The sequence below is a fragment of the Chelon labrosus genome (assembly GCF_963514085.1).
Source record: "Chelon labrosus genome assembly, chromosome: 7".
Classification (NCBI taxonomy): domain Eukaryota; kingdom Metazoa; phylum Chordata; class Actinopteri; order Mugiliformes; family Mugilidae; genus Chelon; species Chelon labrosus.
Genome location: NC_140343.1, coordinates 18,304,105 through 18,326,909, shown reverse-complemented (window position 1 = coordinate 18,326,909; position 22,805 = coordinate 18,304,105). Strand labels below are relative to the sequence as shown.

General features: G+C 42.6%; 1 protein-coding gene across 3 annotated transcripts in view; it reads right to left on the bottom strand.

The window, feature by feature from the left end:
• The window catches only part of ralgps2 (Ral GEF with PH domain and SH3 binding motif 2), a 68,575-nt gene that overhangs the window by 40,967 nt on the left and 4,803 nt on the right, over window positions 1–22,805 (bottom strand). For 2 of the 3 annotated variants that reach the window (XM_084548002.1, XM_084548004.1), the window contains exons 2-5: window positions 8,772–8,882; window positions 5,537–5,664; window positions 5,310–5,414; window positions 4,611–4,661 (exon numbers count right to left, since the gene is read on the bottom strand). In XM_084548002.1, coding sequence (XP_084404128.1) covers window positions 4,611–4,661; window positions 5,310–5,414; window positions 5,537–5,593 — 213 coding nt within the window. In that variant the 5' untranslated portion in view covers window positions 5,594–5,664; window positions 8,772–8,882. The remainder of the gene's footprint in view (window positions 1–4,610; window positions 4,662–5,309; window positions 5,415–5,536; window positions 5,665–8,771; window positions 8,883–22,805) is intronic. The other variant, XM_084548003.1, reaches the window with a different exon arrangement.

The window sequence follows — 22,805 nt, the reverse complement described above, 5'->3', positions numbered from 1 at the left end:
TTATTTCCAGGTGATGTCACATTTATTTTGCCACTGGTCCACAGATTTGCCTGATCGCTTCTGTTCTGCTAAAACTAAAACCAACAGAACACAGGAAAACAGAAATGACGAGACAAGGAGGACTGAAACAGAAGAGCCATAAAATACATGTTGTCGTAGTCAGGCGGATCTGAACTATCAACTTGGCAGGTACATAGTAGCCAGCAGCTGCCTCCATTACTTTACTGTACACACCATGGGAACAATCGCTTTTCCAGGAGTACATGTATTTAGAACATGTTTGAGGTTTCTTGCGACAGTGGAGAAAAGCCAAATCAGGCTCGTTTCTATAGGTACTGTAAGATGATTCCATTGCTGTCGTTTTTTGCTTAAATAACATTTCATTTAGTTAAGAACATACTGTGACTTTGTAGAACTTCATTATTTTGACATCTGAAAACGTTGTCACGTTTCACCGTGACGAACGCCTCCCAACTGTCCAATCCCTACATTAGAAAACAACATGTGCAGACTACGGGGATCTACAGAGAAATGAAAGCAATGCTTTTAACACCCATTTCAGTTACAGCTGTGACCGAATGACAGAAAACACTATATTTCAGAAAAGATTCTTTATCTCACAGTCAGTGCTGGAATACATTAAGCCTGCAGGCGAGACAGGCCTGTGAATGTGAAACGTTACCCACCTCCAACTACAAGTGACCACGGTCTCCGTGACTCACATGAGACCTTCAGTCTGTTCAGAGGGTTTTTACTCCGGTTGCTCAGACATGTGAAGAACTGACATACTTCTCAGAGGTACGTAAAAAGCAATCCGATAGCTGTTCCCTGAAAGCTGCAGCACAACCTGCCAGCCAAAGCCACTAAATTATGTTCTTGGCATTCGCCATGAGTGTGTGTTAAATACAAAAGGCAACCTTCTCCCTCTCAAACCCCCTTTGCATCACTTGTTCACTCTTTTTTTCTCTTGGCCTCAACTACATAAACATCCAGCTGCAGATCATCAGCTGCATGTCTGATTATGAAATTAGAAAAAGTAAAAAAAATAAAAAAAGACAAAGAGAAGAAAGAGCCCCTCCTTCTCTTATTACATCAAAATTCCTCAACACTAATTCCTCCTTTCTTCAGACACATTCATTTTCTTTGTCAGCCATCATTAATACTACAGTGAGCAGCTTCACATCCCAGTTCACTCTCAATAAACAGAACCAGCCAAAGCTATGACCCATTAGTAACCATTGTTTCGTAAATTTAGAAGTCCCTCGCATCCATTCCTCTTCTCCTCTCTATGATCCATCTTGGCATTTTAATGGCATTTCTCTTTGCAAACCAATAGCCAAGGAAAATATCAGAGATTCATTTGGGAGTTGTAGATTAATCATCAGTGTTTTTTGCGGTATGAATTACTTCTTCCATCAAAAAAATATAGCGTCTGACGTTCCCATCAGTTGCACCTGCACTCCAAACACAGCTCTCCGACCTGCGCTCCCTCTTTCTGTTCTAGAAAAGAACCTCGAATATTGTACTGCCGAGCGTCTATTAGGTGGAGGGAGCAAATAACAACAACCTTCGTGCATGGAAATGGCTTATGAGTAGTCACTTACACATTATAAAAAGCAGATGTGTTTGGACCATATGTGTCTAGAGTCGCGTCAGAGGGACACGTGTGTGTGACTCTTATCTCTTAAACCTGGCTCTCTCAAAGGCCTTACAATATCAAAGAGAAATACTGGACTCTCCAGTTATTACCCATAATTGTTGCCACATTATATCAGGGTGTCTGGAAGAAACTGAAGATAGTTGGTGAGAGCTATGCTTCCTGCCCAGAGGGCCTGGCCAGACTTTATACCATCTTCTCACACCGTTTTTGGTGTAGTCCCATGTAGCCGTTTATTGCTATTGTGACAGACCGTTATCTTTTCTTCCTCATCCAGAGGGCTTGGCTGGACCTTTCAGGCTCCTCTCCATACATCTGCTCTATGTCAGTACTGGAACAGCTGAGTCAAGGGGGATCCTCCGTTCTACTGCAATCTTGTCTGGGGTAATTTTGTGACACCATGCCAGAATATCTGATTATGTGTCATATGTATGATACTGAATGTCTCTCTGTGGGGTGCTCTTACTCACACTGTTACGTTATGATGTGTTGATGGAGAGAGGAAAAATAAAAATGTTAAACACAGGCACCAACAGGCCACGTCATAGAAAGCTTATGGCTATTTAAACTATGCCAAGTAGTTATTACGGTTATTATGGAAATGAGGGCAGTCTTGGAAGTAAAGCAGTGGATTAGAGCAGCTCAAACTTGACAGACATCTGCTTTTTGTTAATAATAACTATAATAATAATAATATAACAGACTTAGTTTATCTAGAGTAACTCAGTAAATATGTTTCTTAATCACTTCTACCACACACCAGGAGGACTTTTTTTGAAAAGCTGTCATTTGTCGTTGTGCAAAAAGTCAAAAAATATCAGCTTGAAGTCACATCTGAATAATATCTGTTTTACAAATGCAAGAATCTCCACTGGAGATAACACATCTGAATCAAGACCGAGTCCCTCAAAACCATTTCACAAATTACAACTTCTCACATCATGGAAAATAACACAATCTTTGCCTGTTTTCCATTCTCTCATGTCAAGAGAATTATACCGGAAACATACAGGTCTTTATTAATAAGCCTTTTAATCCCAATTATTTTCATAAATGTTCCCTGTTGCTGCAGCATTTAAACAGTTAACAGGCAGGAATGGGCTGTGTGTCAGTAAAAACACTATTGCACAACTCAAGGAATCGAGCAAGTTATTTAATATTTTCCTATTCGGGCAGCGAGCGGAGTGAAACAGCAGGCGAGTTGTGCATGCGCACACACACACACACACACACACACACGTACGTCTGTTTTTCCCATCATGTGTCTGTGAGGAGAGCGAGGAAGACTGACAGCAGTGGAAACTCCAGCTGAGTTCAGTTCACTTTTAGCCGTGTACCTTTTTTTCAAGTGTTCTGAGACAGAAGCGCGGCGAGGGCAGAAAAGGCCTCGCTAGTCCACTCTGACACTTGCCAAGATCTTGCCGGGTCACTTTGCTCCTTCTGTTGGTGCAGACTGAAACCTTCGTCACCTTTTCAGCCCGCCTCCTCAATCAACCTAGCGGCTCCTTCCCCAACGCTCCCCTCTCACTCACTTGCCCCTGCATCAGTCTTCACTCCCACTTCAAGTCTCTCTGCATGGCACTCCACAACAAACAAGACAGTTAAGGCCTGAGGAGAGCTACTTAGGAACTGTAATCCCTAGTCTTCTATTTTCCAGTGCTAAGACGCAGCAACGCTATTTGTGAGATTCAAAAATGACTCCATTGTTTAATTGAATCAAAATGTGGCTCTGAAAGCATCAAGCCAGATGAGTGTGCGTGCTGTTAGCTGAGGCAAGTGTTGCGCATATGCAATAGAGGAGTCAGACTGTAGCACACCACACTGTGCTGTGGTCTGTATGCTGCTTTTATAAGGCCACTGTGGCCAACCTTAAACAGAGGTTATCCATGCCTGCTGTCAGGAAAGGGCTTAACAGCCTAAAGAGGAAAAAAAACATGACATTGTGCCAGCTCTGACTGAGGCAGCGATGTGTGAAAGAGCAGGTGAGATGAAGACACTGTTATTCTGCATTGTTGTGATATATGACTGCATAGAAGAACTGATCACAGCAGTCTGTAACCATGGTACTGGTATACAACGCTCATTGACACTTTGTGAGGAGGGAAGAGAAATATAGCGAGACACCGTGCAGATGGACAGAGTGAATTCTTACAGGGATAGTTTGGTTCTTTTAAGTGGGATTATATGAAGCATTATCTCCTTTAGATAGAAGTGAGAATGCCCCCAATCTGGACCGGGTTAGAAGCAAAATCTATACTGATCACCTGAAATAAACACAGTTTGAGTGTACACTATATTTAGAACATCCTCGCAACTTCTCCTTGCTGTCAGAAAGCCTTTTCTGAACTGAAGTCATCTTACTTTGCAGAGCACTGGGGATGCTGGTCTACTGCTGCCTCGTTCAGTTAGCTTGTTAGTGTTTATTCTGTGGCTTTGGTGTCTCACATTACTGCGTACACAGCAGTAGACCAGCAACTCTGGTGTTCTGCAAGTTGAAGTTGTTGGTTTTGTTAACGGAGTACATTGCTGCTGGCCCTGCAGTTCATTACTTGTTGTCTGTGTCTGCTTTTTTTTTTTTTTTTAAACCGGGGGCGTCGGTAATACGCTTGACATTTTGTACACAGAGTTAATGTGGTCAATTAGAATAAATTAGATTCCTGACGTAGGAATAGCACAGAATCTGAAATATGGTTTCTTCATTTTACATGCGACGACTACTGGTGATTATAAAATGTTACGAATCTTAAATTTTTTTGTTTTTGTTATTAAATATTTTTGATGCAGCAAAGGAGACAAGAGGGTACAATTTTAGACACGTTACCAACATGACAAAATTTCAGTAAGTAGGTCAAAGAGGTTGATTAGTGACCAAGGATCCCACTTGATTTCTCCCACTCAGTTTGAAAAATGAAACCCATCCACTCCACAGTCTACACATGTGCCAGTAGCTCACCTCTGGTTGGATGGCTTTGAACACAGGATCATCCATGAGTGTAATCTGGCCCTGAAAGAGACCAAACACAAGAAACGTTACACTTGCTTTGTTCAGATTGGATCGTACAGGCTAATGTTTGTCACAGTTTGACAGCTTGTCCTACCAAGCTGTCATGCAATAGGTCAGAAACCAAGTTAAACACTGCTTTTCTTGAAGACTCACAAGCCTTGTTTATTAATGGCAGCACCTTTTATTGATTTTCTTTTACCAAGGACAGGGCGGCTTGAGGGAAACATTAGACCAATAGTGCCCTCTTGTGGCTGAATTGGGCCAAACAAAGGATCAACATCAAAGAGTTTCAACAAATTTGCAGAGGCAGGAAAATGCTGATCTTTGAATTGTTATGGGGAAATCCTTATTGTCAAGGTAAAGCTAGTTCAACAGAAATGTGACCTCGTTCTGAGCTTCGTTTTGAGGTGATGGTGGAAAGTTCGTGCGGAGGCAGCTAGAGGAAATCTATCGGTGCTTGCGTGGCCCTGCCAAAGATCATCAATTATTACTGATCCAAACTCTGACCCCATTTCCTCCTCCATCATCTCCTCCCGTCTCAAGTCAGCACGTCACATTTGCGTTTGCTGAACACTTCCTTCAAATGACGCCCATACAGCAAATAAAAGGTTAACCAGACGAGAAGAAAAAGATGCACAAGCAACTTACTGCATATTCTTCAGGAGTGACCTTCAGCACATCGAACACAACCGCATCAAAACTCTTCTTCAGCTCAGACCCTTTATCACTGAGAGATTCTGAGCTGCTGCTCTTCTAAAAGACACACACACACACACACACACACACACACACACACACCGAGTTAGAGGCGATTGCAGTGCTGTTAAAAACAAGGTTATCAAGTGAAGGAGAGAGGTTTTGAGAGGAGGCCTCACTTCAGAGACTGTTGCAGCGGTGGTGACCCTTGATTGGCCATTAGGGAGGTCCATCATTCCCACACCATCTAGCTCTGGCTCAGGACACCATTCATCATCCTCAGCTGCAGCAAACCCCGCCCGGCCCTCTGAAAACACACACAAAATGTATGACAATAAATTTACCGGAGTAATCGCTCAGGTTGTGGGAGCAACGCCTCCTGGCTTCATCATTACAGGGTTATTGACTTCACCACAAAGTTAAATCTACAGTCAGGAAATTAGGCGTGGCTGAACATGAGAAGGTAGTGAAAGCGTTGTTGAGCAGGCCTGTGCATTCAATATGGACGTCCACGTTCACAAGCTGTTTTCACTACACTTGAGAGAGGACAGAACAGAAGGAGCTTAGGCTGAGCATTAGGAAATGATCTTCTGAGAAAGGGCTTTGGGGTTTGTTAGATCCACAACACTAAACAGCTTACCCTACCTACTGCCACTCCATCGCTCTCCTGTCCCGACAAGACACAGCTACTAAACACAGGAAAGGATGTTTGTTCTTTAGTCAACTGGCTAGCAGCACAGTATATACAGTACATCCTAAAACTCTCCAGAGACTCTCACTGGATTAAGAGCACCTAGTGGCTGCTGATTTACCAATAAATAAAAACAGCCATTCTTTTGGTTAGCGGTCTATTTATTGAAACCTTTCCCTAAAAGTATTAAATTACTTTTCCACACTGTTGCCATTTTTTTCTTTAAATTACATAATTAGTTGCAGCATGGGTGTCAAATACTGGCTGCTGATTAAGCAGTATTTTCATTGCATTCTTTAAATGATCACTTTGTCACCATAAATCACTGTATCTGGAAAAACACAAATTCAATAATTCAATTAATTTATAAATCCCAGTCTGAACCTACATGCCTGACTAGTGAATAGAGGAAAACACAATGTCAGATTATATGAGCATTCCCAACATTATGACTGTGTTTTGTCCTTGTAGAGACAGACTAAAATATCAGCTGTGAAAAACACCTTATTAAGAGGTACCTCTAATGCATAAATATATCTCTCTGCTCAGCACTGAAAACACCCCGGAGACTCGTCCTTGCCAAAAAGCATGTTGAGATGAAAACTAAGGAGCTGCTTAGAGTCTTGAAGGCCAGCGAAGGCATCTCTTGTGTGCTCGAAAATGCAGATAGGCGTGTGGGTGTGTGTCTCTCTTCGGCTGGCTCGGGCTTAAAAGGCCTCCGCCATAAAAACCATTAGCTGCCATCCGCAGTCGTATTCTGCCAAACTAATAGCAAACACCGGTACATCACGTCACCGCCGCTCGCATTGTTTGACAGCAGCGCATAATTGTCCAGGAAGCAACGGCTGGCAGGTGTTTACAAGTCTGAGTCTGCCGTTTATAAAATGGTACATCTGTAATTACCTTCCTTCCTGCTTTAATACCTGTCTATCTCTTGCTCTTTTATCTGAGTTACAATTAAGAAAGTTACGTAAAACATCACATGGAGGTTTTGCCTACATACAAACACAGGACACTGCTGTCTCAGGTTAGGGCAGAGGCTGTGATTAATGAGTACATATACACTGAAAAGGAGCAGACGTCCCATGTACCTGGTCGCAGTATCAGCATCTAAATACATGCAACTCAAGCCACTATGTACTTCTACAGCCAGTGAGCTTGTAAAACATTAATTTACATACACTCACTTACCAGTTCATTAGGTATAGTGAAAACAAATGTATTGTAATATTCAATAACAGTCACGGGCTAATATTATAATGCTCAGTTTATTTTGAAACATAGTAAGAAAGGTAGTAATTCAACTGTATTGACAATATGGAGGATGTAGTTTGTGGTGCTGCTAGACTGGATTGAAATAAACACCGAATTAAAAGTGTTAAGTGTTATTGTTATTTAGACAAGCCCACTGAGTAGAATGGGCTTGTCAAAATAATAGAAGCATGTGTGGGTAGAACACAATACAACTGAGTAGTACTACAAACCACAGCCTCCAACGTCCACTAACCCTAACTCAGTTGAATTAACAGCTCTCTCACTTATTTTAAACAACACCGTAACTTTCATGAAGATTTAGTGCAGGACTGTTATATTAGAATGCATTCATTTTGCCTAGTGTACCTAATGAACTGGCAAGTGCCATTTATACACCGATCAGCCAAAACATTAAAACCACTGCCAGGACAAGTAAATAACATTGACCATCTTGTGACAATTCAATGTTCTACTGGGAAATGTTTGGACCTGGCATTTGTGTGAATGTTACTTAGACATGTACCACCCACCTAGACCAGACCAGGCGCCCCCACCCCACAGCAATAACACTCCTTGATGGCAGCAGCCATCCCCAGGAGGATGCAGCCTGACACAGACACACACACAAAAAAACTGTTTAGGAACAACTCAAAAAACATGAAGAACAGCACAAGGTGTTGACCTGGCCTCCAAATTCACTAGATCCCAAACTGATCAAGTATCTGTGGGATGATCCACAGAGGCCCCATCCCTCAACCCATGGGACCCAAGAGCCCCCACTAAAGCTTGTTATATATACCATGCGAGAAGCGAGACGTTCGTCCTCGCTCCTGGGGCTGCGAGAATGAAAAAAAGTTCATTTTGGCCAAGTAATTTATACTTCATGAGAAACTCAAGTGTCAAACTCTGGGTAAGTCTTTATAGGGCCCTCCCACCGCAGTATATGTCACACGAGCTAAGCATTGTGGAAGATTGGGAGACAGCCGTCGAGAGGCACTTTTCTTATTACTTACGGATGTCGGCCAGTCGTTTGGACCACCGCGTCCGTCAGATCATGGCATTTTTTCAGCACGCACCCACACACAGTATGTGTGTGTTAGATGCTAATAATCGCTAATCTCTCCTGGGTAAAGATTAGCGGTCACACTGCGGATAGTAGCATCTGAGAGCTAGCAGCCCTTGATGTGAGAACGAACTTCTCACGGAGTATCTAACAGCCTTAACAACATTCTGTTGCCAGACACCACAGGACACCCTCAGAAGGCCCATGTCCATTCTCTGATGAGTCAGAACCATTTTCAGAGGCACAAGGGAGACCTACACAATATTAGGTCATAATGTTATGCTTGATCGGTGTATATGCTTTTGTAGTTTTAAGAAAATAAGAAATATTTGCTTCTGTAACTGTTACGTCCAGCCACCGCCTTTCCGGAAACACAATATCTTTGCGCAGATAAGGCCATACTTACAAGATGTGTGTCAGATGCGCATAGTGCTAGAAATGACGTTAGCCTTTTGTTCTCTTCCTCTGTCTGTCTGTCTATCGAGTCCCGTCTTTCTCTGAGGCTGGCTCCCGCTGTCTGTGAAAGGAACAAGGGAGAAAGAAAAGAGAGAGGAAGAAAGTAAGACAGTGTGATTAGTCTGACCATGACGACAGCCCACGCAGCAATAAGTAACATTCACAGCTAAAAACAATCCAACAGGCGATCTGATTTGTGTAAGTGCTTCTCCAGCTGCAACAAGACGAGGACAAGATCTGTAAGCACTTTTTGTTCAACTGGATATGGTAACTGCGAGAAAATGTCATTGTGTGTAGCAATGTCAGTCTTCACACCTGGCATGATATTAGATTTGATAAAAATGACTCCGGGAGAGAGTGCTCGTGTTAGACGCAAAAAAAAATAGCTTTATATGTGTATGAAACTAGACAAAATCTGATACCTGCACCTGTGTACCTGAACAAATGGCTTTTTTTGTAACAGGTGAATTAAAAAGCATTGCTTTTCTGATTGTTCTTTGTAAACTTCAATCAAAAATACTGGAGACTGATTGTAAATAACTTCATGCATGGTGGCAATGTGTCGCTAGACTCTTGCATGACATGATTCACGTTAACCAGTAGGTGTCTCACTAGTCTAAGAGACTGCCTCAGCTTCATGAGGGTTTGCAGGCAAATGCTACATGCTGGGAGACAGTGTTTGGTCTTCATCCATCAGGAGGTAGCTAAGTTCTTCTCATCCCCTCCAGGCTGTTATCATGCTGGGTACGGGTACAAAGCTCACACGCAGAACAAACAGCGGATTAAGATTTCGAGGAAACACAAAGTAAACTTTAAACCTCGGCCGACATAAGACTAGACATTCTTTGAAAAAGCACATCTGCAGAAGAAAACGTGTCCACGAGTTTCTCTTTTTCCTTTTTTTTTTTCTTAAGAGCTATGAACAACACATTTTTGTGTAAGGAAAACTGAAGCAGATGTACACAAACTCAACAGAGACTCACATCGACAGCCCGTGTCACTGTCACATGGTTAAGTGTTCTATAGGTCGAGCAGTGTAAACAGCCTCTGGTAACAGCATGTTTCTGCTTGTCTGCTGCCATTTTAGTCTGTTCTTTGTTTGTGCTTCTTGTCAATCTTCATCCCAACCATCCTCCGACCGGTTAACAACTAACTCTGCAGCTCGTTACGACACCAACACTTCCAGCTACACTATTTCAGAAACAGAGTCACCGCCTTCCCTGTGCAATCCTGTGTGGCTGGTGCTCCGAGTGTAAGACTCCCCCATGTCTGCACCTAATGACATCTATGCACCTCAGTCAGCAAGTGGAGCTGGAATGTGTTGTGCTCGGTGACATAACTCCACATGGTCCTCGGGCTTCGCTTCCTGAGGTTCAAGTTCAGTGAATGTTTATATGCTCAGCAGACAGCTTGCCTGTAGTGATAAGGCACAGGTGTGTATTTTGGAAAGCTGGCAACGACAGGATGAGCGGATTGTGCTTCGGCATCACGAGGATGAGGTTTCAAGAGGACGTGACAGGGATTAGAGGAGGAAGCAAAGAATAACAGAGGAAGAGTGACAGAAATTGGAACGACATCATGTTGGGGCTTGTAGGAGAGATGTGTCGTTGTTAGGCTAAATGTGACTCATTACACTGCTTAGAGCGGCTGAATAAGGCTCCCTCCCTCTATTCATGCTTTCTGACTGCCTTTTGACATTCTCATGCTGCAGTTCAAACACAAAGGCAACGGGGCTGTCTAACAGGCCGTGTAACTGAAGGGCACAATGTGTATTAACAAGTGTGTTTGTGTCGTCATGCATGTGCCAGCGTATCTGCGCATGTGACAACACATTCCACCATCCCGCACTGACCCCTTACACCCCTGTCTCCACCACCTCTATTAGGTGGTCTGCCGTTTGCATCGTCACCTCCGCCTCGTTCTACTGTAGAAATATCTGCCTTCAAGCAGCTTAGTCTGATTAAATTAGTAGACAATACTGTTTTGTATGTGGTAAATAAATCAGGGTTCATGTGTATATGACAGGGTTAGTGGTAGTGGATGCAACAACGATACTTTGAACTGCAATCACTACTCAATTTACAAAATCAACACATACCTTGATAATCGTGAACAAATAATCATTCAAGTCATTAGATTTTCTGGGGGATGGCAAATATTTAAACAACATCCGAGTCCTGGAATGCTGCTCCAGTCCAAACAGGGTATAAAATGACTTTATGGGTCACCACTGGTCAGTAGACTTCTCTCGCCCAACATCTGTGACAGCAGAGTTGCCCTTGGAAAAGCTTTTGATGCAAGACTGATAATGAGGAATGGGATTTTCTTTGAAGGTGTTAAAGTGTTAGCCATGACAAGCCTCTGGCAGTGCATCCCAGGTGCCCCGTAAAGTACAAACACTAGAAGAACCAGGTATTCAAAGTCTTGATTTAATTCACTTTTCTACGTGTACGGATGTCAAACGAGGAGCATGCTACCACAAGGACCGAGATAAACATGACAAATTTGTGAGTTTGGTGCTGCCTGGACCAAGTTTGTGCATCCATACCGAATTGTGTGATTAGCAAAAGGTCACAAGCCGTGAGGCTGTGAATAAAGAACCACGCAAGTGGCGTTCGGCGTTAACAGAGAAGTTGTGACAACTCTGCCAGTCCCTGCCTGCGGCACTCAAGGCCTCGTCCTTGACACCTAACAGGCCTGCAAGCCTCGCTCCTGAATCTTCTCACGCAACGAATGAGAGCAACACAAATGTCTTTCCCTCTCACAGTATAATTCACAGATGTCATGCTACGAGCCCTGGCTTTTTTCACTGCATAATGATTTAAAAATCTATTTCTTTTATTGCTGTGCTGTAATTTATAATGAAACATGCAGCTAGTCCTATTTGTCAGTGACTGTATAACGCATACACTGTACAGACACATGCTATCATTTTTATGAGGCGAAAACATAACTTGGTGCATTTGAAAAGCATGCTGCAGATGCACCAAAGGGAGCGAGCTAAAGTGGGTCAGTGTGTTGAGCTGAGCATTGAGGGGTGTGACAGCCTTTTACACTGTGCCCCCATCCTCTTCTCTTTGGTAGACAATGCACACACGGTAAGAGCATTCACAATGTCAAAGCTGAACCCGTCACGTTAGAGAAAGCTGATGTTTCTACAAATTAAAGGTCCAGCGTCTAAGATTTTAGGGGGTCTATTGGCATCAGGTTTTCATTCGTGGGCAATCATCTGTAAATAAGAATCACTGTGTGTTTGTTATGACCCGTTTGTTAGAATCAGCCCTGAACAGTAAACCAGAACAGACAAACCAACACTAGCTCCAGAAAGTTTCCACATTTTTCTCCTACATGCTTGGTAAGGAAGGAATCTATTCAATCTGACATTTGTTTACAGTATCACTGTTAGATGTCACTAAATCCTACACACTGCAACTTTAAGAAGAAGGTGACGTTCTGGTAAGTCTGGTAAGTGGTTTCTGGTGAGTTTAATAGGAAAAATATCGGGTAAGGACGTCCCAACCAAGTTTTAAGACTCCCGATGTGATTCTTGATGATTTTAATATTGAGTATCCATTGATCTGTGTCCCAATCCGATCAGGTGCCAATCAATACGTTAAAATGCATTAAGAAAAAAAAAGCTATTCCTTAAAGATTTCCATTTCATTTTATACAGTATGTACAGTATAAACAGTAGAGCTTAACAAATAACAGTCAGAATTTGATTCTCATCACAAAAACACTTGGAGCTGGATGGCTTTAACAAACTAAATAAGCAACTAACAAACTTAAATATCATTATAAATAGCTTTGAGGAGTATAGCTAAAGTTGAAGCTATAAACAGCTGACTGAGACCGGCGGAACTCATTAGCATCTACTGCGGATGCTTCACTCCATTACCGCCACCTTGCGAAACATCCACATTGCACAATTTACAAATCGCTGCCTGACCGCCCTCCCAGATTCATCACTGACATAGTGAATGCCTTCCCAGATTCACGGCCTCGTACCACGGTAGGGACACCTTGGATTACAGCACACTGGCTTTGGTAAGCTTCTCGACAAAACAATGTTGCCACTTTTTGGCACGTAAACATTACCCTGTGTACAGACAACTTTCTCACACTTTTAAACAACTGCACAGTCACATGTTACACACAAGGCCGCTTCGCTTAAAAGGGAAAGGGCTCGGCCACTAACACTGTGGCCGGTTCACACTCATGGTAGCACACAGCAGACAAGTTCCAGTTCGGTTTTGGTTTTTGGCAGAAGTAAAAACAAAAGCAAAAGACTGGTTCATTCCTAATCACGGGTTTTGGTTGGATGGGCCAAAAAGATGATGATGTGCGCATGTACTACACCAGGCCTCTATCTGTCTGACACCCATACAAGGGAAGGCTGCAGTTCCTCTAATGGCATGGATGTCAATCTACATTACCAAGCTATAAAAACAGTCTACAACGATCACTGTCATTTACAATAGACGCTTGGTGTAAACTGCAGGTGGAGCAGGAAGTGTAACTGAGAAAATTAACACAGTGCACTCTACTGCCGTTATACATAATTAGAGGTCATGTAAATTAAAGTGGCCCTGCTTGTGGTGTATTGTGGGAAACACAAAGAAATACTGGCCAAATAAACTCTGTCTGCTACATAAAATGTCAAGGTTTATTTTCTACTTTGTTACAGTTATAAAAAAAAGACACTGTATTAGAGAAAAAGGGAAGATAACTGAATTAAATGCAGTGGGAAAATTAGAAATGTCAGCAGCAGTGTGGTATTGGTTTGGGTTAGTTGATTAATGCATGTGTTTGCAAGCCGGTCGGACTGCATCAGCCCTCTTAACGGACTGAGTGGAAACAGGTATTAAAAACCCGATGGATCACTAGTAGTAGGCCTCATTGCCATGTGAAAGGAAGACAGTATACTCAGCGAAACGTGTAACCAAGTGGGGACATAAATTTACTACCTTTCAACGCTTCAAAGCTGAATTTGGTTTCAATAAATTAAATGTTAGCCTTTTGCAACTACCTGTATTTCCCCTTCACGCCCGCATAACAGGAACAAAGCGAACAGTGTTACTTCCAACTTCGGTTTCGTCTTTTGTTGTTTGTTAATCACCAGCCTGTGGTGTTTCGGTAATGTAATGCAATGCCATGCCTTCGAAAGGCTGGATAGAGGTTCTCTCTTTCTCTTGGCTCTCATCAAGCCTCCCGGGGGGGGGGGGGAAACACTATTGATCTGGAGCTAAGAGGGGCCGGGCTAATCACACACACTCTCTAATAACCTGCACATACACACAGTAACAGCTGCATGTCACAGCAGTTCGATACATACTGCTGTCACTCAGCAGGTTGGCTGTTCGGGCAGAGGTTGGTGGCAGTGCATGCGGAGGGACAATGGTGTGTGTATCTGTATGTGCTGCTGTCGAGGGAACATGGCTAACAGCCCCTTCACACCATCACTTAACATGCCGCTGATGTTCAGACCCCTCTGAAGGTCATTAAGGGGATGGCAGCAGCTCCGTGTTCGTTTGAACCAGCAGGAGTGGAGGAGGGTATGTTGTTTTTTTTAAACTATCAAAAATGGAATATCGGTTTTCCGCAAAGCAATGGCAGCTGTTACTTCATATTACTTCTCACACACAGAACATGTTTATAACTCTAAGTAGCTCCATAGTTTGCCAACACAACTTCCAGTGCATGCTGGTGTATTAGTAAAACTCTGTCACAAATACACTCATCCTTCCAGACCCGATGCCTGCTGATATCTGATTTACCATAGCAGCATGATGCAAACAAAGAAGAAAATAGTTTATGCCGCAAGATCATTTCACAGTAAAAACATTTTTCAGAAAAGCGTTATGAATCGTGAGTCCAGTGAAACTACAGACACTTTCCCCCTCTAACATATTGAGCCATCAGTTCATGAATATTTAGGTCTCTTTGTGACTGGAAATGAGCATGACCTTAGTGGGAAAACAGGACACCCAAGGGCAGAGTGGATCTTAGCAAAGCGGCGTCTTTTTAACATTTGCACTTTTTAATTCTCAGTGTCTTGCCCTCAGTGCTTGTTATTTATATACACCTTAAGTAAGACAATTATATGAACTACAATTATCACTGAGTCAAGTCCATCTTTGCCTTTTTCTCATCACCAATGCCCAGTTTTGAAGATCAAACGGTACAAATACTCTGTAAACTGTAAACCTATGAGTCAATGTGAGGCCATATTACTGTATGCAAGAATAATTATTTCTAAAAGAACTTTTTTTGAAGTTGAGATAAACTGTATATAGTACAATGTACAATATACACTCAATTGCCAGTTCATTAGGTACACTAGTGAAAGTGAATGCATTCTCTTGCTCTAAATCTTAGCTTCCCAAGGAGTATGGTATTCAGCATTAGTTTAAATTAACCCAGAGCTGTTGATTTACTGTGATGAACCGTGTTTTCACTTTGGAGGCTGTGGTTTGTAGTACTGTTTAGTCAGTGGGCTAGACTGAATAACAGAAACATTTTAGTGTTTAATTCAGTCCAGTTTAACAGCACCACATCCTCCAAAACTGATCATACAGTTGAATTAGCACCTTTGCTTCAACGTAAACTGAACATTATAACGGCCACGAACAGGGATGTAGTGAAGGATTGTTATGTCATAAAGCTTAAACGATTTTGGATAAATATTAATTAAAAAGAATTACATTTGTTGCTTAAAAGGAATGAGCAAGACAAAGACCAACAAATAATTGAGCCCATGGTGAAGGCGAATCAGGGATGTGTTACCACCAACACCAACTGTAAGCCTCTGTCTAATTTTTACTACATATACACATATGTACTACAACCCCTACTGTCAGACCCAGAACAAGTGTAAGTACTTACATTTGGGTACGTGCCGATACCAAGCATCGCTGCACCTCATAATAAAATCCTGCACACATCACCAGGTCTATGTTGACAGTTTCCAAAGCATCAAAAGCAAACAAATAAAACACTGTCACGTTTTAGTAATTAGTCATGATGTTCAGTGAGAGGTTCAGTTCCCATTTTCAAGGCAAACAATTTAAATTTGCAGAGACAGTTAAATACGGTCACTGCGTCTCTAAAATACCGTTTGTAAAATTCCACTAGTTCTAAATCAGTGTTGTAGCAGCAGCTTGCACTGTGGGGTGTCATTATGCTTTTTTTAGATGCACTTGCTTCCATCGCTCTTTCTCTTCTCCCTCGATCCCTACAGCTCCACGGGTTGATAATTAGAGCTCAGGCTTTTCAGACAGGCTGTTCAGGCCAGTCCCTGCTTCTGTCTTTTCTCCTGGCACATCTCCCAGTGACACAGACACACAGGGTATGTACAACTCTCCCAGACCTAGATAGCGCACAGTCATGGTACAGTCAACACGTTAACCTAAAACTAGAAGGAGCCATTTAAAAGAATACTACAAAAACTACGGCTACCAAAAAGCAAACACAAAGTCCAGCCGGTCTTGATAACAGTATCTGTTTATCCATCAAATGAACCGAAAAGACGGCGGTGCCAAGCCTGTGAGTAGTGGCATGTGGCGGGGCCTCAGAGCGGCCGGCTGTCACGTGTGACAGAGCACTGCTCTGCATTTTGTGTGTATGTCTATGTCTGCGCGTGTGCTGGCGTCAGACCGATTTGTGGCCCAAATGGGAGCAGGCAGGCAGCCCAGCCCAAGTTCAACTCTGCTACCGAGGCCTGAGTGACCTGAGCATGGTGACAGATGAGTAGGGAAAAGGAGGGGGAGGGAGAGGACGCAGAGGAAGTGAGAGGCTGGCAGCAGCACTGTTGTCTGCGGTCATTCCCTGCACGGACTGTTAACAAGGAAAAGAGGAGGCAAACAATGCAGGGCAACAGAGCAGTCAGTCAGAGCAGTAATGTTTAGAGGAAACAGATATGATCTCTATGCCTTCCTCTATGAGTCTCCAAGGATTGGCACAATCCTGACCCACAGCAGAGACCAAGCACAGAAAGTGAGTGTGCATGGGAAAGTCATCAGTGCTGCAGAAAAGACAATGCAGTCAGCAGCCGCTTTATTAGGTACACATGTTCAACTGCTTGTTAAGGAAATATCTAGTGGCAGAAATGGTCAAGAGCATCTCTGAACACGTCCAACAGCAGCAGAAGACCACTCCAAGTGACACTGCTGTCAGGTAAGGACAGGAAATATCAGCTACAATATACAAAGGCTCACCGAAGATGGACAATAGTAGACTGTCTGGTCTGATGAACCTCGATTTCTGCTGAATATTAAGATGGTAGCTTCAGAATTTGGTATAAAGTGCATGAAAGCGCTGACACTGCAAGATGCTATCCTGTTTTTCACATGTTTCTCTGTGACTATTTTTGTGGAGCAGAACGTATCTTTTACTAGGTTGATGAGATGCCGGATGCTTTCAAACTGACAGCAGAATCCAATTTAAAATCTGGGAAATGACAAATAGCAACAAACTTGGTAGTTTGGGCTTGGATTAAAGGAAGATATACTGTATACCCTAAGATTATAGGCTGCACAACACTTAATATTCACCATATTAAAACACTGGTTCAAAAGTTCAATGTTGAACTTTATGATATCTGTGCACGCTTTATCTGTTTGCAGACACTGCTGTGATAAACATAAAAGCCATTTCAAAAAGTAAATAAATATACTTTCTCTTGCTTTATTAATTTTGTATTAATGCATACCTTATAAAGCTGGAGACGGAATGACTGGAAGAAGAACTTTTTTTGACAACGCCCAGGTACGAATGATTTCAGTGCCTCCTAATGTGACAACTTGCATCAGAATATACACACGTATGATGATCCACAATCGTGTGTGCGCAACTGTTCCATATCTCAATGTCTGCTTTCTGTACGGACAGCTTTAAGTTGGCAATGCGAGGTTTTAGTCACAGCAGATTAGCACAGTTCCTGTTTTCAATACAGAGCTCTTGTTTTTTAAAAAAGGGCTAGAAATTTACTTAACGACGCAAAAACTGCATAAAGTGTTGAGGAAGTGATGAAACCACAGAAAACAAGTGATGTTTGCATCCTTATAATGACAAAGCAGCAGTTCCTGAGGCTAATTTCGACAGTAAAGGCGTCTTTTATTGTGGTGGCCTTAACTGCTTAGTAGCATTCAAAATTCCTTCGGTTATTGTATTGCTGAGCTATATATAACACTCAGCAGCTACTCAAACTTTACATTTATGACACAGGTACTGCTGTAAGGATTTTATTTGAGCAAAGTCTACAAAGTCGGTGAAGCCAACAACTGTAACTAAGGATGCGTATCGGAGTTGATCAAGTTATTTTTTAACTAAGCCTGAGCTTTTATATTAAAGCAAATGACTAAATACATCTGGAGGTACTTCACAGAACTGAGAAGAGATTTCTGATGCGTAAAAGGTTTGATAATGTTGGTCTAAGCAGACTGTGATTTAGTATTTGTTGTGGCAGTATGCTATGCCGTATGCCACCAAGAGATTTATAAAGAACAAAACAACAAAAAAGGTTTTACTGCTTTGCTGTCAAATAAAAAAGAAAATCTTTAAGAAATAGCTTGGAGACAGGTAGATGTTTTTGTTGCATTGCAGAGCTATTCAACTACAGCATAAATGCCTACACTGGATTTTAATTATTGTACTTAATAGGTGCAGAGTGCACGTGTGATCTAGGAGGATACAAGCAGGATAAGAAAAGCGTTTATGAATCACCAGATCATGCACAAATAACTGGGTGGGGACTCAAATCAAATGACACGTAATATTAAATGACTGGAGTGAGAGGCAGAAAACTTGACCAGGACATCCCAAACGACATTATTATTTAGAAATCTAACTGAAAACAACTGATGCTTAATATTCAGTTTTTAAACCGTTTTCGTCCTCAGTGGATTTCCTTCCAGTTCCAGTTCCTTCCAGCCTCTACATAACAGATGGCCCATGTGTAAAAAATCCTGCCACACAAACAAAAAAAGGTTCTTCCTCCTTCACACTCATGCTAGCACACAGTGTTTCCCAGGACTTGGTTTCAAGAAGGACCTCAGGGCCTCTGACTTGAGAGGCATTACATGCTGCAGCCTGACAAACAATTAGGTGAGAGCAAACATACACACAAACACCCACCGCCCTGGACCAACAATAACTTCTTTCTAGGCATGACAAACTCTATGTCTATGCATAGGCAGCAGGCGAAGGCAGAGAGCATGTTGGCATGTTGTAGTCATCTTGCAGCACCTTCTTTTCTCACTCTTTTTATGGTCAAGGTTATCCTTAAAGAAAAAATGAAGAGGCAGTTTCATGAGGTAAAACAAGACCAGGGAGCTGCTCTGCTAAAAAGAACATGTACTGTGTGTTCTTAAATACGATCAATCAAGTCACCCATTCCCCAGAAACAACACTAAACTCTACCGTCGGTTACAACAACCTCATCCTTCTCTAACAAGTTATTCTGTATTCTTTAAGACTGACCTATTTCCCTTGCATGCATGACCCAAAAGTGCACCTACCGATATCTAAAGGCCAGTCCTGTGTGTGCACATGCAGTCTGTACAGTCGTGTTTTTAGTAAGACAAGGAGGAGAGGATTTGAGCGCGTACTTTTGATCCAGACTTCATGTCACTTTGAACTTGCTTAACTGAGCAAGACTGAGTTAATACTGAACTTCCCATGCAGCTTAACACATGCTCACACACAGTGCCGCATGCATGACTTCCCCTAACATGGCACTGCCCTGTCTCCGGGGCCCGATAAACCAGGCAATTACGACTTTAAAACACAAAGGGGGGGGGCCTCGGCGAGTGAAAACCCGAGGGAGCAGTGGAGAGGAAAGGGACAAGTGGACGGACAAGTGTGTGATCAAAGTGCGCCAACTTCCGACACCTGTGTCCAGCACGGGAGCAGGAATGAGAGCCAAAGCTACATCCACACTGAGGGGTGGCCAAAGAGGGACATGAACTCCACTCCCACTAAAACAGTTGTTTGCTCCGAGAGTTCACTGGGTCAGGGGTCACGGGGGAGAACAAAACATGGCACCGGCACAAAACAGGAGAGAGACGAGGAGGAAAAGTAAATCTAAACTTTGCTAACTTCATGGCTGAGACAGAAGCTGACATGCAGATAAAAACACAAGAGTGAGACAAAAAGAGCAGAGACAGATTTTCCCTGATCTGGCCATGGCTGTCCGTCTTACCAATATGAAGAGTGTTTGCGATTCCCTTTGAATAGCAGCTACGAAAGATTAATTCTTTCATCTTTCTCTCACAAGACAGAACAATGTTACACTGTGTGCTTCGCCCAGTTGAGGGTGTGTGTGCGTGCGTTCGAGGGAGGGAAGGAAACCGAGCCTTGGTCGAAAGGAAGAGGAGCAACAGCTGAGACTGGAGAAACAGCTGTATCTTTTCAATCCCCTCCCCCTCTCCCTCATCCCGCTCTCCCTGAATGAGCCCCTCACACCCCTTTTCTGATCCTTCTCTCCCACGGAGCACCACAGCCAGGGGCTACACTGTGTGCACACACACACACACACACACACACACAGAGAGACCCACACAAATTACAACATGGAGTGCCAGAGCAACACAGAAACTACTGGTTCGAGACTCTGTTCTCTCTGAGGACAAGTACAGACGGGGTCCATGTGCTACTAAACATTCATCTATTGACTAAAAATAGGAAAGACATTGTTCCTAGCGGCAATGTCACCCTCCCGCTGCTTTTCCCAAATCCTTACAACCCTCCCAACTTTTAACAAAGTCCCAACAATTAGACAAAAGGAAACCAAATAAACATTCTGTTATCTTCGCATGCACAGCAGAATCAAATACAAGCCACCAGGCCTTTCTAGGGACATGTCATTTTGTCAGCTGTCCGTCTTTTATGGCCCAGACAAAGAACTAGCAGAAACAAAGACCAGCAGTGGCACCTGTGTCTTAGCCAAAAAGTTGCCTTGAATGCACTGCAGTAGTCTGTATTCATCATCTAAATGGGTAAAGGATCGTTTCTGAAGAACAGTTTCTTCTGAGATGCTGTTGAACGGCTCCACGCGGCCATGCTAAGCCTCAGATCTGTTATAATATTCATATCTGAGGCTCAAGGCTGCTCGCTATTTATCACCTCTTTATTGATTTTACAATTCATTTTATATTTAACGTATCTTATTTTTCAGATAAAGTGTTCTTGAATCCAAAAAAAGAGTGAGAAAGCTAGGAAGAGATGCAGTATGTCGTGCAGAGGAGTCTAAATACTCCTAAATTAATCTAAATACTCATAAATACTGCAAATATCTGTACACCCACATTAAATAGCTGAAAGGTAAAAAATATCGAGCATGAAATGACTCAACGCCCAGATAGACAGTGGGTGATGTAAAGTGTGTAATTGCAGGCAAGTGTGTGCAAGCCTCCGTCTGCAAGTTCAGACCCAACCTGTGGGAAACCTGACAAAGGTGACAGGAAACAGTCACACACACATCTAAATGGATTCTTTGTGATGACAGGTAGAAACACATCTGCCTGTGAGGTGAATCGTCACCATTCATCTGGAAAAAAAAAAAGTGTAAGGTGGTAAAAAGAAAATAAATTAAGAGCAGGACAGGTGGGGAAGATAAAGCTTTATAGTCATGTTGTGCTTGAGGTCAAAAAGCCCACGGTGAACCTGTGACTGCCTGTCTGATGGGGAGGAAAGAGCACAAAAGAAAACACTGGGAGCAGAATAAAAGGAAGAGAGCGCAAAAAGAGAACAGAGAGTAGGAATCGTGTTCGTCTGTATCTGATCCATTGTCTCTGGCTGGGTTCAGGACCAAGTTCACAAGTTTCCATGACATAACCAAGGCTCAGCTCTCAGTTTTGCTCTCAAGCCAAAGCAGCCGGGGCTTAGACAGATAGATGAGGCTGTGTTGTGAAACCACAAAGACGTCTCCGGTACTGATGCAGACCGGCGGATCGGGACAATATGCAGGGGAAGTGGAAGGGTGAGGCGTCTGTCTGTTTATGTTCAATTCAGCCAGAGTATTACGTTGTGGTCCTCGATCTCTATTTGTAGAACAGCAGTTGTGACACTCATTTTACTCAAAACACCTGAGTACAGACAATGGTCCAGTGTAGTAAAAGTAGCCATGACGCAACTTGTTACTGAGGCATGTTTAAATGCCGTTGAATGTGTATGCAATCTGTTTGCCTTAACAAGAGAAGAGTTCTTAACTGGTAACACGCTCTGCTAGTTAACATAGTTAAAACTAACGCAGTCAAAACAACTGAGAGGTATTCATGGGGAAAATCTTCTCCATATAAAATCATACGCATCTTGTCAACGCCCGCATGAACAATTTTAATGCTCGTGTTACTAATGTGCAGATCACAAAATCTTTCTTTAAGCAGATCATCGCTGCCTTGCATTGAACTCGGTATAAGATTACACTTCGTCTAGTGAGAATATTTAACATATGCAGGTTAAAATGATACATGACACAGCCTGATTCAGAAGGAATGGGACCCTAATGGCTGCAATTCTGCATTCCTTAAAGGCCTTTACTGCAAGGCCCTGTCCCTGAACTCACCTTTGACCCCTGATCTCATGAACTCAGGGACCTATAATTTAACCATTGACTGTATTTAACACACAAACCCCGGCTAATACCCATCAGCTGGGTGAGCTGAGTGAATTCTCATTTGGAAAAAAAAAAAAGAGATTAACATATAGCGCATGTATATGAACACAGATGAAAAGATATGCAGAGGGACCGAAGGCGTCTCTTCAACTGTAGAAGCCTGTGTGATTATTGATGTTGATTTATACAGCCATGGTGCACTTTACAAATAACAGACCAATGACGGAAACCACATCAGTAAACATCTAGACTGATATTTCAACACTAGAACAGACAACATTATAAGACACACACAAACATATACAGCTATGACCAAGAGCAAGCCACATAAGTTCCTCGAAATTCAACTAGTTAGCCTAACGCTCAATT